We start from the raw sequence: 14,182 nt of genomic DNA, 5'->3' as shown, positions 1-14,182 counted from the left end.
GATTAGCTAGGCGTTGACGGAGGGAGGCTCTAGAAACACAGTCTAAAGCAGAAATTGAAAAAATAAAATTAATCAGCTTCTAACGTTTTAACAGGGTTATCTTAATAGGGTTCAGTAAAATATTTTCGATGTAAACCACCAAATTTCATCTTTATTGTTTACGGATAAAATTTTAAAAAGTTACGGATTTCACGCTTATAGCAATCGTTGAAGAATGGGGAACCTCTCTCGCTAATTTCGAAAAAAAGTTTCTCCCCTTCCGCAGAAACCCACGTATTCTAAATTTCAGAAGTGCACTAAATACTTATTTAAATATTTTTTCCTCAATTTAAATCCACAAAGCCGCCATATGCAAATCTCGTACCTATTTTATTATTCAGTCTACTCTATACAGTCTACAGTCTGACATCATGCATCAGGGTATTATGATTCTTTTTGAAAATGAAAAAATATTTATGAAATAGACAAAGGAATTGGTGTTTTGCCACAAACTCAAATTTTCTAATCCATATATCTGTGTAACCTGATGATGGAAACCTTTGGTATTTCAAACTTAGACTATTTTATCACAGAATTCATAGTTTGAAATATTAAAGGTCTAGGATACTGGGTTGTAAAGATAAAGGGGTTAGATAATTAGAGTTTGTGGCAAAAACTCAGTTCCTTTTATGCAAATTTGTTTTTGTACTTATTCACTTTTCTTGCACTTGAATATGTGTAGAGAATCATTGTTTTTAGCCAACAGAGATTAGTAAATGCTTAAAAATGTATAATTTGGTGGAGCTTTGTTTTTTGCTCATGATTGTTTCTGATGTTTGTCCTAGGCGATTTTCAAGAGGTGAGTAAAAATGGGGTTCTCTGCGGAAAACAAATTTATGAAACAAACCAAAAGTGTTAAGATATTAAGTAATGGGAAAAATTGTATAATTTGTGTGGCTGTAAAACCAGAATTCTCTTTAAAAATTCAAGAAGTTCTTTAAATTTTAACTATTTTTTTTACTAAGAAACTAATTTTATCTTGCACAATATTCTTTGATACCATTACCGGCCCACTTCAATATTAACAACTTAAAATGTTGAAACTTTGGTCTGTATTATTTTCCAGAATACATAGAAGGTGTAAACCACGTTTTGGAGAAGTCTTGAAACCTTTTCGTACGCAGTGTCATTAAATAGCTTTTGAAGATCAAAAACGATATTTTTGTCTTCTTTTAATTATAATGTATAATTGAAAACAATGTGGCTCAAATCTGTTTTGTGTAAAATTAAAGTTTAAAGTTTGAGATTTAAATATGGTTAAAAACTGACATTTTTTTTCTGTAAAAATATGTTGTACTTTTCAAATTTTGAGCCACATTTGCCATTAAAGTAGAGAATTAATGAAGATTTGTAAAGCAATAAAAAGATTTTTTTTGAATTCGTTATTATCGTAATTTGTCGACCAAATGTTTATAAAATGGGTTCATCGAGTGATATGGAACTCAATCAATTTATATATATATTATAGTTCCACGTATTGGGTATCATATGGAACTCAATCAATTTATATATATATTATAGTTCCACGGATTGGGTATCATAAAATTCAGCAGCATAGTCAGTTAAACCCTCAGTTCAACACTAAACTAAGGTGGGCTAAACCTTTTTTTTCCAGATGAAGGATTTTCCCCTGTAAAAGACTCACTGATAAGTTCTTTTCCATAGATCTGATTTTGTTTGTCAGGCGAAGCTTGAATTTGCAATTAGCAGTGTATCGAATATTCAAAACTATTGTTATTGAACATACATCACATAAAAAGTCAAAGAAGTACAGATTAATATTGATAGTTTAAAATTAAGAAAGTGAATAAATAAAGCATCAGATGTAAACAAATATCTATCTCGTCTAATTCCAAAAAATGTGGCGCTTGGTTTTAATAGTTAGGGCCGCAACCTAAAATTTTTTTCATGAATTTCCGGAAATTTTAGCTACTGTACCAGACAAAACTTCGAAACACTTCAAAACTACAACACTTCAACATTTCAAGCCTTCAACACTTCAACACGTCCAACACTTCAACACTTCAACACTTCAACACTTCAACACTTCAACACTTCAACACTTCAACACTTCAACACTTCAACATTTCAACCCTTCAACCCTTCAACACTTCAACACTTCAACACTTCAACACTTCAACACTTCAACACTTCAACACTTCAACACTTCAACACTTCAACACTTCAACCCTTCAACACTTCAACACTTCAGCACTTCAACACTTCAACACTTCAACACTTAAAAACTTCAAAGTTGGAAAACTTCAAAACTCCTAAACTCCTTACAACTCCATTAATAAATACAAAACCATTTAAAAATATGATTTTTTGTTATTTCAGTCAAAAAATGTCTGCTATTACAAATATCAAAGGGTGCAATTATGCATTTGAATCTTTCATATCGCTCTTGAATGTCCTTGTTGTGGTTGGGTGTCCATGGTATGTATCTATTGCTATATAAATTTTGATGAGAACAAAAAATGGTCGCATTAATATCTGTTTTGTAATCGTTACAATCTGAATACAGTATTAGTACATGAATATTTAAAAATATGTCTGCACAGCATAAACTGGTTTTAGGGCTCTGCCAGGATTAGACGAGATGATACTCTATCAAATATATGTATTACCCAGCCATAACGGTTTTAGACGTCTTGGACTTGCGCTCAAGTTGGGAAATTGGACGTCTTCAAGACTCCTATTTTATACTTATAGAACGCGTCTTGGTAAGACCGAAAAGACGCTGTTTAAAACAGTGCTCAGAATTAGTGGAGTCAAATAGCTAATGGAAAAGTGAAAACTCACTGCAGGGGTCCGTTGCAGTTCGCCCGTATTTCTCTCTGTCTGTTTGTTGCGGCCCCACATGTTTTTCCTGGTGCAGCTGTTTTCAAGCTGTTCTCCACCCCCCCTCCCTAAATCTATCCTAATCCTCGTCTCAACAGGACGTTCGAGGATGTCTTCAAAAAATTCTTTAATATGTCTTAATATTGGCTCTTCAATTCATGGCGTACATAGGGTCCCATCCCCACCCAAAAAATTTCTCTTCACAGGACGTCCTGAGAGTGTTTTAAAAAGCATATTTAGGACATCTTACGACTTCCTGACTGGTTCTTCACAAGACGCTGTCAAGTCAGGGCATACACAGGGTTTAACTTTTAGGGAGGGTAAAAATGGCCCCCTCCAAAAAAATATTTTTTTAGGGAAACCTGTCTACACCCTGCCTTGACAGCATCTTGTGAAGAACCAGTCAGGATCGTCCTAAATATGGTTCTTGATGACGACCCTAGGGTTGCCTTCACTAAATATATATTATTTAAAAATTTATTTACATAATTAAATTCTAATAAATTGTTACATGAGATTTTCTCTCTGTAATCCTCTCTGCAGTTCCATAACCACCACCGGGCAAATCTATATAATTTAAAGTATTTTTTAAATTGCATTATCATTAAATTGTTATTTTTATTATTTGTATTTATTATCAATAGTTCAAATATCAGATTACAAATATTTCTAAAAATTATTTTGGCCAATAATAATTTCCATTAACAGGCCACCCCCCCCCCCTTAGAATTTATTTATAAAAATCCTTATATTTTATAATTCTTAATGTCTCCCTTCATCGTTATATTCCAATATTTTCCAAGAAATAATTAGATATTTAGGCACATACAAGGCCATTTTCTCTGTAAAATTATGAAATTGAAAAATAAGTAAATTTTAAGTAAATTCTGGGCTTGATTCATTGCAGACTGGGTCTTCGTCATAGCAGAATCTGCCTAGTCGGAATGCTCTTAGGCCAGATCAACGACTTTGTCTTCTGACAAAGTATTAATTTCATATATTGCATATAATTTTTAAGGACATTAAACTTTAGTTCAATTAAAACAATTATTTTTTGATTTACAAAAATTCAGTATTTTATTTAAGTCCTATAATAAAGTGGGCAGATTCTCAAAAAAAATAGTTTTATCTTGGAATTCTTACGTTGAACTAATTATTTCCAAATAATCTTCTCCATCAGGATCTTCCATGTTGTCCCATATGGCAACATAATATCATGCAGTCATTCTTCTCTGGAATAAGCTGAACTAAACTAATTAGTTTAACTTTACTTAAATTCTAAACTAGACAAAAAAGGATATGTTGACTTAGTTTACCGATAGGGTAAAATGGTTTCAATAAATTCATTCTTGGGACTTTTTCAGATCTTTGATTGTAAAGTCTCACAACTATTTTCGGTCCAACGTAGATCCTCCTGCCGCAGATATGTTAAAAATGGTAATTATAAAAAAGTTACGTTAAAATTTTCTTTTTAACCTCAGCTGTAAAATTTCGGATTATGAAAAATATGACCTGCACTAAGATTTTATTTTCAAACCTCTAGAAAAAGTATTGCAGGTTTGGGATCAAGAGTCTGCAAAAATGTCCCAAAGCTGGGCCGAAAAATGCAGAAAATTAGAACATACGCCTTCCCATGGACGATTCACTAAAAGGTCAAAGAAAAAACCCTGAAAACATTTTTACAAATTATACAATCCCAACAAATTTTATGTTTTAAAAACTTATAAAGAGTACATTCGTTTAACTTTAGGAACATAGACGTTAAACGTTTCAGGAGAATCTTGAATTTTGTAAATATACTTTTATTTTGAGGTTTGGATCTTGCGGACAAAATATTCTAATTGCGTCTCATCCTGTTCCTTGGTTCTTTGTAGTTGAATCTTGGTGGTTAGAACGTAAACAATTTACATTTGGTCAACGGGGGGAAAATGATTTAAATCAGGTACATCCTTCGTTTGCAATAACTTAAAGCAAAAAATAATTTGCAATGAGGAAAAAATGCAAATGATTGTCATATTTTTAAGCTTCTTAGATACAAATATGTTTTTTATTAATTGATATGAAGATTTTTTTGAAAAAATGTGAAGAAAGTATGAAATGACTTAATTTATAATCAATTGAAACAGTTAATATTGAAAACAACTGGTCTAGGAATTTTCAAAATGTTGTGCTCTTGATACATAATTTCAATTCCTGGAAATAAACTGAGAGTTTAAAAAAGCAAACTTTTTAAAATTTTAAATGCACTATGTAAATCCAAAAAAATGCAAAAACTTAATTTGTCTTTTTTAGGTGGGACACTATACTCAGCTTGTATGGAATGCTTCACACAGGTAACTGAATCATTATGTGAGCAACGTTGTCATACACTGTTTTTGTTAATCTCGTTTTATTTATTTTTTAATGTAACTGAGTAATTATAGCTGTTTCTTTGATTTGAGTTTTGAGCAACCATATTCACAATATCAAAAAGTACTAATTATAGAAAATATTAACTGATTCATATTTCTTGGCAGTTTTGATTTAGCTTACCCGGCCAGGTTGGATGCAGGTATTGGTTAACTATGAAGTGAAGATTAGATATATATTTTATCCTTTCCTAAAAATATTGTATCTTTCATTAAAAATCTGATCAATATTTGCAACTTAATGTTGTAGACATTTGATAATTCGAGCTATGAATTCTACTAGCTCAAAAAGTCAAAGTATTGATTATTACTAAATTAAATTAAATAACTTGCCGAATTAGGTTTAAAATTTTATAGTACAGAGATTAGATATTTACAGGTTGATGCGAGTAATCAGTTTCATATTATACATTAATAACGAAATAGATTACTGAATTTTGGCGTATCAAATTTCTTAATATCTCACTCACAAATTTAAAGTATATTTGTTTTACAGTGTTGGCTGTGGTTTTCACAAATGCTCCAATTCTTCAAGTGGAGAGAAATATTTTACCTACGTCTGCAACTACTGTCCAGCGTAAGTTTTAATTAATATATTGAAGTTAAATCTTTAAGAAAAAGGAGCATTTGTAAAATCGATATTATATTTATTAATTGCAAAATAAAATTTGAATGCAGAGGAAATTTTATGAACCGGCTTGACTTCCCTTACACCAGAGGAGAACATTGCTCTTTATGTTCAGATCACTGTATCTCAAGGTATTTTATACTGGAATTTTAAAATGTACCTATTTATACATACACAAGACTTTTAGGGCGCTTCGCGCCCCATTTACTATTAACAATTTTAGCTTTTAGCTGTTGCTCTGTTTTTACCGTTCTAAAATTTTAGCTGATTTGTTGGGTGTATTTTCAAAAATAATAGGTGTCGAAACTTATTTCCAATCAAAGATTTTCAATGTTGATGGTCTGTAAAACTTGCCTATAGAGTCATGGTAATTGCAAAAAAAAAAATGAACACTATCGGTTCAGCTTTTTTACGTTTATTGGGTACAAATATACAAACAAACAAACATCCAGACAAATAAAATACATATATAATAGATAATTTATCTTATGATAATTTAAGTTCTTTGAAAATCTGTTTTTGTTTAACTTTATATCTTGCGTTCTGATTTTTCTTTTGATTCATCCTTTTATCTAATAGTAATAGTTTATTCTCAGATATAGTTACATCCTTTCCCTTTTATCCCTTGTTCATTTCCTAAATGAATGTTTAAGCACGGGAAAGCTGTGTACAAATTATTGTCCTGTTGCTGATTTCTGGACTAATTGTCAGGTTAGACACTCCAGAATCATAATCTAGGCCACAGAACGAAAAGTAAATCAATTTTCTTCGAATAAATTTATAGATTGGTGAAGATTGAGATGGAAGATTGTGACTATTTCTTTTCTGTAGATAAATGTCTTGAATTTTTTTCATGATCATCTATTTTTCTAATAAAAAAATTTTGTTGATTATCACTAATTGTAAAGAATGAATGTTCAACTCTTTATATCATCTTCATGAAATAAAAACTGTTGTATACTGATCAAAACTGATAACAAATTCTTGCTCTGTTCCATGTCATAGTTAATTCAAATGTTCATTACTATTTTCTATCTCTGCTTCTTAAATATTTATGGACCTTATCGTTCCTCCACAGTCAGCAATTTAATGTCATGCACTGGCTGTATTTGATTTACAGTGCCGGTTTACTTTAAAAACTAATAAAAATAAACACTAATATTCTACAAAAGAAATTCTTGAAACATGTATTGTTAGCCACACTTTAAACTTCTCCACTGCAAATGAAATATTTCACAAGGGATGAAACAAAAACAATTTGATGTTTAGCTTAGCTAAAGCCTAATAACACCCTTTTAATTTTACTTACTTATCAGTCCTTTTTGAGTTTGCTAATCTCAAATTCAGGATTTAATGGATGAAATGGAGAATGAATGTGGTAAAGAAGTAGAAAAATGTGGAATGTGTAACAGACGATATTATCAGAGGAGTTGTAGAGCTACATGTAACTGTAGAAGAAAATTGCATAGACATTTCTAGCTGATTATAGCAATGCTTTATAAATTCATATTAGTACAGAGTGAGCAAAAAAACATGGATTAGCATTTTTTAGTCCCAATAACATTTTGAAAAGACTTGAAAAAGTGCTTTAGGTTATAGTTTTTAATTTAGAAGTAGTCGTTAATCATTTTTATTATTCAATTCAAATATATATTGCATTGAGAAAAAAATTTGCTTAAAATTATAATAATACAATTCTACAAATGAAAAATTATTTATCAAAAAGGCCCCAATTTGATGCCATGCAAAAAAAAATTCCTTACTTCTTCTGTTCATCAAAGCTGCTTTCAATCATAGGGCCGGGAAAATGCTGCAATCTTTCTTTCTAGGTTTCTCTCCATAGAGCATGGTATAGGACTACATTTACACCTTGTATTTTAGAAAGCCCAGAGAAAAATCTAAGAGGGTTCAAATATATAAAAATTTTTTTTTAAACATTATTGAATAGCTGAAGTTAACGGAGAGATTTAGAATAATAAACATGGTTTTACTTCAAATGAAAGGGTTGGACAACAAACACTCAATTTAACGACCCCATTTTAAATTGTTAACTATACACAAGAACACATTTTCAATCGATTATAACTATTAAAACAGCTGAAAAACGGTAATCTCTCTTTTTGGATCACCCTGTAATTTTGAATCCATGGTAAAAGTTAAAATCTTGATTTCTAATTTGATCTTTATCCTATTTATTTCTTTTTAATAAATCTGTTTTTCCCATTTTAATTTTCTTATTTCATTTATAATTTCTTTAAACATCGACCTTTTTTCTTTTCCTATCGGGTTTGTTTTTTCTTAAATATTTTTTAATTCTCACTCACTTTTTTTCTCATCCTTGCATTCATAAAGGTGTTCTCTGTGATTTGCATTTAATTGATTAATTTATTCAAAGTGCATAATAAACTAGATGCTGAACATACTTTTTTTGGTTAACTTTAACAAAGACTGCATGTTTTTAACAATGGTAAACATATGTCTATTGTCTAGTCAGGCAAATAACACACAAACCCCAAATCTTACAGATCTTAAAATAATGTAATCTAGCAGAATTCAAGGTTTTAACAATAAAAGGTCTACTGCATCAGGCTGCAATCATAAAATGATACAAAATTTAAGTTTGAAGCAAGTTTTCCTTTAAGTTCCTTTGTCCTTTAATGAATGTAAAAACTGTCAGTTAATATTTTAACAAATAAACTGAAATTGAATATTTGATCTATAAGCAAAGAAAATTTATTTTGAATTTCACTTATTCTATAATTCTTACACTTAGTTTAAGAGATTTTTTCTTCCTATGTTTCTAACCTTAAACTTTCAAAAGCAATGAGCTTAAAAACTTTTAGATATGAATTTGTTTAACATAGACCTGTGTCCTGCATCTTACTGTACCCAAGCGAAATGTTGTCTTCCAATCCTTCATCTTTGTATTGGGTCAGGTATAAATCTGTAGCTCCAACACAGTCAAAGTCAAACAATTCCAGCCATATTGAAAAGTAAACCTTTGAACTCCTGAAACATTAAAAATGCAAAATCTGTGAATAATTCAACTATCCATAGTAAAATTTCACTTTAAACAACTGGGGTTTTTATTTCAGAAGTACTAACTCAATATTTTGAACAGACCTAATAATCTACCTCTGTTTTCTTAAATCACTCCTTGATAGCCCAGATTTGCTATGCTCTATTAGTAAGTTACTAGTTATTATTGATAATAAAAGACAATCATGTTAAATTATTATTTATAGTCACTGAATCTGTATTCTTGTAGGTTTGAAATATATTAATTTGAAATATATTAATTGTAACTACAAGTTTCTCTGGTACCAAGGAGTTCATTGAACAAGAAATCGTCCATGATTATATTGAATATTTTAAACTACTGCAACCGAGGCAAATCAAGTACGGACATTGTCACTCTTCTCCAACAGAATCCTATCCATGGAGTCATCATTCCTATCCATGCCAGGAACCTCAGAAAACATTTGCTGAAGACTTGTGAGACCTGTCCCCCAAGATTAAAACCCTACAAGCCAACTTAGAGATTATCCAGCAGTTCTACAAATTGGAGGACCTCCACAGAGTCGCCCTCACTCAAACACTGATCCAGAACATCATGAGAAGCCTTCCCATGGAAGTGAGGTCATCTTTCAATGATCAGTTCATGGAGTTCATAAGCCAATAACCTGTCAATGTCCGATTTCTTGCCACTTTCTTGTTCTTCGCCTAGTATGTGAACAAGAAAGAAAAGAATTCTCAATCGTACCCAACTTTTTTTGATCTCAACTACTCCCCTACAAATATAGGGATCAAACCAGTTTGGTACAGACCTTCCATGGCCAAGACAAAACCTCCCCATCCTTCCTCCAGAACTTCTTCTGAACCTCCCAGACGCCCTTGCACCCTATGCACCACAAAAGAATTCCAATCTGACCACTTCCCCCTCAACTTCCACTGCAGGGTCGCCAAGCTAAGTTCCCCCTGACATCCTGAAACTCATCGCCGACAATAAATTTTGCCCTAGCTGCACCAAAGCACATGACCCAGTCTTCCAATGCAAATTATTCTTCCACAACACGACCTCAAAGGTGTTTCCCAAAGGATGCAAGCATAATGGGCTCCCTGTCCACTGCAGCACCTGCATGCACAGCAACCGGGCCCCCCACTATCTCTTTATCTAAGGTGGGCTCCAAAGGTCTATTCCCTTGGTGGAGAACATTCCGATGGAAGCTTTCTCTGGGTATTCTGTACGACACTAGCTGTCAACTAAGTCTGATCTCCCAATGGGCCAACTGAACCCTTCAATGCTCCATGTACTCCCAAGGGACCTTCTCCAGGGTGAGGGTCATGATCTATGCAGGAGAGGGCAAGATAATCCTCACTACCAAGGTCAGGTTGAAACTGCTCGGGAAGATGTTATAATGTTAAAACATTAAAAGTTAAAACTTATTAGCTGACATACATTAAATACGCATTTAGTTCTACAATTATATATTCACAAATATTTCACTATAGTTCATCATGACTATTTTACAGTCACAGTTTTCACTTTCCCCAAAAATTTTTTTGACAAATTAGTTTTTATTTTTCAAGAGGGTCATTGGATAGACTTATGCCCCCCCCCCCCTTCGACGTTTTTTCCCGCATAAATTTTTAACTAGTTTTAAACTTTCCCTTGGGCCATGTGAGTTGCCTCACAAATATTAGGCTCTGTTGGTTCAGCTGTTTGGACGTTTATTGAATACAAACGGACAAACAAGGGTGAATTTACTCCGGATTGAATGCTGGGAGCAAGATTAAATTTACTCTGGGTAGAATGATTTGAGCAATGTTTACTCCGGGTTGAATACTGGGAGCAAGATTAAATTTACTCTGGATTGAATGCTGGGAGCAAGATTAAATTTACTCTGGGTTGAATGATTGGAGTAAGAACATGTTTACTCTGGGTTGAATGCTGGGAGCAAGATTAAATTTACTCTGGGTTGAATGATTGGAGCAAGAATATGTTTACTCCGGGTTGAATGCTGGGAGCAAGATTAAATTTACTCTGGGTTGAATGCTGGGAGCAAGATTAAATTTACTCCGGGTTGAATGCTGGGAGCAAGATTAAATTTACTCTGGGTTGAATGCTGGGAGCAAGATTAAATTTACTCTTGGTTGAATGATTGGAGCAAGAATATGTTTACTCGGGGTTGAATGCTGGGAGCAAGATTAAATTTACTATGGGTTGAATGCTGGGAGCAAGAAAATGTTTACTCCGGGTTGAATGCTGGGTGCAAGATTAAATTTACTCTGGTTTGAAAGCTGGGAGCCAGTTACATTTTGCCATAAAAACATTTGCGATAATTACCTTGCAATAAATACTTTTTCCATAAGTAACACTTGCCATAATTATGTTTGCCATAATTTTCTAACTTTTACAAAAATATAAATCTAACTATTTTTTCTAAAAAATTGCAAAATTTTCTCATTCAAATTCCCAACTTTAGTTTTCTAACAATGCTGCTGGGAGAGATATAAACACTAATCTGGAGGAAAGAGCTTGGTGAAGAATCAATGACAGTACAATACTTTTCCAATAGAGCTGTAATTTAACCTTATATACTGCTCATGAGCTTATTTGCTAATTGTAGCCACAAAAGTTATAATTTTAGTTGTTCAATAAAATCAATAAAAAAAAGTATACATGTTAATTATAACTAAAATTAATTGTAATTATGTGTTGTAACCATTCTGGCAAGTGTAACTTATGGCAAGTGTTACAGATGTGCCAGGGTTATTAAGGAGGAATGGAAACAGTTGGAACCAGGTTCTTTATTAACCTTTCTTCTTTTTTATTGTAAATTCTTTTCATCATATTTCTTCTTTAAACACAAATATATATATTAAGATAGAAAGTATTCATTTTTACGCTTTACTTATAATGAACCAGTAAAATTCTGTATGTAAGTATTTACAAATTATAATCATTCTGATCACTTCTAAATTTTACGATTCTTTTTACAAATATAAAGGAATTGAGATGGGATTAACTAGTTCATGAGTACAGAGATCCGACATAACGTAGGTCGCATGGTCATTATTTGTAGGTCAGATAATCATCGATTGTAGGTTGGATTTACACATTTGTAGGTCGGATGTACACATTTGTAGGTTGGATGGTCATTAATTGTAGATCAGAAGTACACAGCAGGTTGGATGGTCACTATTTGCAGGTCCGATAGTCATTGATTGTTATGTCAGATTTACACTTTTGTAGGTCGGATATATGCATTTGTATGTCGGATGTACACATTTGTAGGTCGGATAGTCATCAATTCTAGGTCGGATATATACACATTTGTAGGTCGGATGTACACATTTGTAGGTCGGTTGGTCATCAATTGTAGGTCGGATTTACACTTTTGTAGGTCAGATATATATAGTACGCATTGATATGTCATGGATCGGTCATCGGTTGTAGGTCGGATGTACACATTTAGGAGGTCGGATGGTCGTAGGTTATATGGTCAGTGGTCATCAATTGTAGGACAGATATACGCATGGTAGGTCTAATGGTCATCGATTGTAGGTCGGATGTACACAGTAGCTCAGATGTTCACTATTTGTAGGTCAGATGGTCATAGCTTAAGTTGGTCGGTTGTAGGTCCATGCAAAATTGGAAATCCAATCTACCATTGAATGATCATCCGACCTACAAATGTGTACATCCGACCTTATACAAATGCGTACATCCCCAACAAACAAAAACCCGTGAAGAACACAAGATTATTTGGTGTATTTTACACGAGTGACCCGTCAATAATTCACGTGTTATCGAGGTGAATGTCGACGATTTGATCACGGGTCTAGGAACGAGTTTTTACACGGTGAAAACTTGAGTTTATTTCACGAGATGAACACAGGATTTTTACATGGGAAAATTATTTTTCTCCCATCTACTTAAATTACATTTTTAAAAACCCCAGGAAAGGGGGGGGATATATAATTGATTTTTGATATATAAATATATTATAAAATAAACTGTGTAAAAGATATATAATTATTACAAAATGTTTAGAAACTAAACATTTTAGTTTATATCTTTTACATTATACATCTTGAACATGTAAACTTTAAACTTTTCTTATCAACAAGTGATATTTCAAGTCTAAATAATGTTCAATTATGTCAGTTAAAATATTTCATTTTACTACAATAAACTTTTAGTTTCTAAAAGATAAGCAGAGACACGTACACCAAGTGGTGTGGTTTTGCAACTCTATTAAAAGTGAAACATGAAGTTCTTCCCGTGATATCTCAAATATTTTACACGTGATATTTACAAGAATTAAAATCTAGATATTCTGGCATTACATTACTCATGATTCACACGTTGGGAATGCCAGATCTTGCACTGGTATCTTTGCTACGAGCACAACATGTGAAAAAACGACAAGAATTGAACTATAGAATTATCTCAAATATTATTACTACAGGGGCGCATACAGGGGGGGGCGGGGGACATTCGCCCCCACCTGACATTTCGAGGCAAAAAATGTTCCCAATTTGATAAATCGTATGTGTTTTTCAATTTCAAGCTTTTTGATTTTTTACTTAATGGAAATCTTGACTTTCTTTTCTTCAGTTTAATTTAAAAATCAATGTTCCTTAATCAATATTCATTTAACAAAATTGTAATATTGTTACTAATTTTCATGCATTTAAGTATAACGAGCGGGGGAAGGCAGGCGGCCATGAGCACCACTATTTCCCCTTCCGGGCCACATATTAGCTTTTTTCTCTTCCGGCAGCCATGAGCCACCACTATTTCCCCTTCCGGGCCACCACATTTGACTCTTCCGGGCAAAACTACTTTTTTAAATGGTATATTTAGGGCCTTTAAAGTGTGATTTTTAAAAAGTTCATTAAAGATATGATAAATAAGGAGTTAAAAACAATAACATTCAGAGGAAAATGCCGAAACATTCTTAAAGCGAAAGTTGAAACTAAAAAACGTAAATTTTTTCTAGTGCTGAATGTAGCATATTTATAGATTTGTTTTTTAAACTGAGGAACAATAAAGAAAGCTCTTAACATTGCACACCATATGACCATAAACAGATGTCAATATGGTCTTATTTCTAAGAAATAACCGATTTAATGTTTCCTTTTTTTGGCTGATTACCAATTGAGGTGGTGGAGATTACCAATTGAGGAGCGCGCTTGCCGCAAAACACATTTGGGTGGCGGTGATTACCAGTTGAGGAGTTCTGGGGTCCCCCCC

At 32.8% G+C, this 14,182-nt stretch overlaps 1 protein-coding gene across 1 annotated transcript; it reads left to right on the top strand.

Moving 5' to 3' along the window:
* Nucleotides 1–284: 284 nt before the first annotated feature.
* LOC111714088 (cysteine-rich secretory protein 2) lies at nucleotides 285–7,557 on the top strand. Its single transcript, XM_023489124.1, has 11 exons — nucleotides 285–420; nucleotides 739–838; nucleotides 1,561–1,630; nucleotides 4,248–4,320; nucleotides 4,441–4,535; nucleotides 4,696–4,825; nucleotides 5,176–5,216; nucleotides 5,788–5,868; nucleotides 5,970–6,050; nucleotides 6,573–6,630; nucleotides 7,267–7,557. Exons 2-11 carry the CDS (start codon nucleotides 766–768, stop codon nucleotides 7,396–7,398), a joined length of 834 nt encoding a protein of 277 aa, XP_023344892.1. The 5' UTR covers nucleotides 285–420; nucleotides 739–765; the 3' UTR covers nucleotides 7,399–7,557.
* Nucleotides 7,558–14,182: the final 6,625 nt, after the last annotated feature.

The sequence above is a fragment of the Eurytemora carolleeae genome, unplaced genomic scaffold, assembly GCF_000591075.1.
Source record: "Eurytemora carolleeae unplaced genomic scaffold, Eaff_2.0 scaffold1454, whole genome shotgun sequence".
NCBI lineage: Eukaryota > Metazoa > Arthropoda > Copepoda > Calanoida > Temoridae > Eurytemora > Eurytemora carolleeae.
This window is presented reverse-complemented; position numbering and strand designations above follow the sequence as displayed.

Bases quoted from the DNA above. Each gene is read 5' to 3' on its own strand.
- LOC111714088 (XM_023489124.1), top strand. From the start codon at position 766: ATGTATAATTTGGTGGAGCTTTGTTTTTTGCTCATGATTGTTTCTGAT. The intron at 1,631-4,247 runs GTGGGCTAAACC...GGACTTTTTCAG, and splicing joins CAGTTCAACACTAAACTAAG to ATCTTTGATTGTAAAGTCTC. The intron at 6,051-6,572 runs GTATTTTATACT...TGAATGTTTAAG, and splicing joins TCAGATCACTGTATCTCAAG to CACGGGAAAGCTGTGTACAA.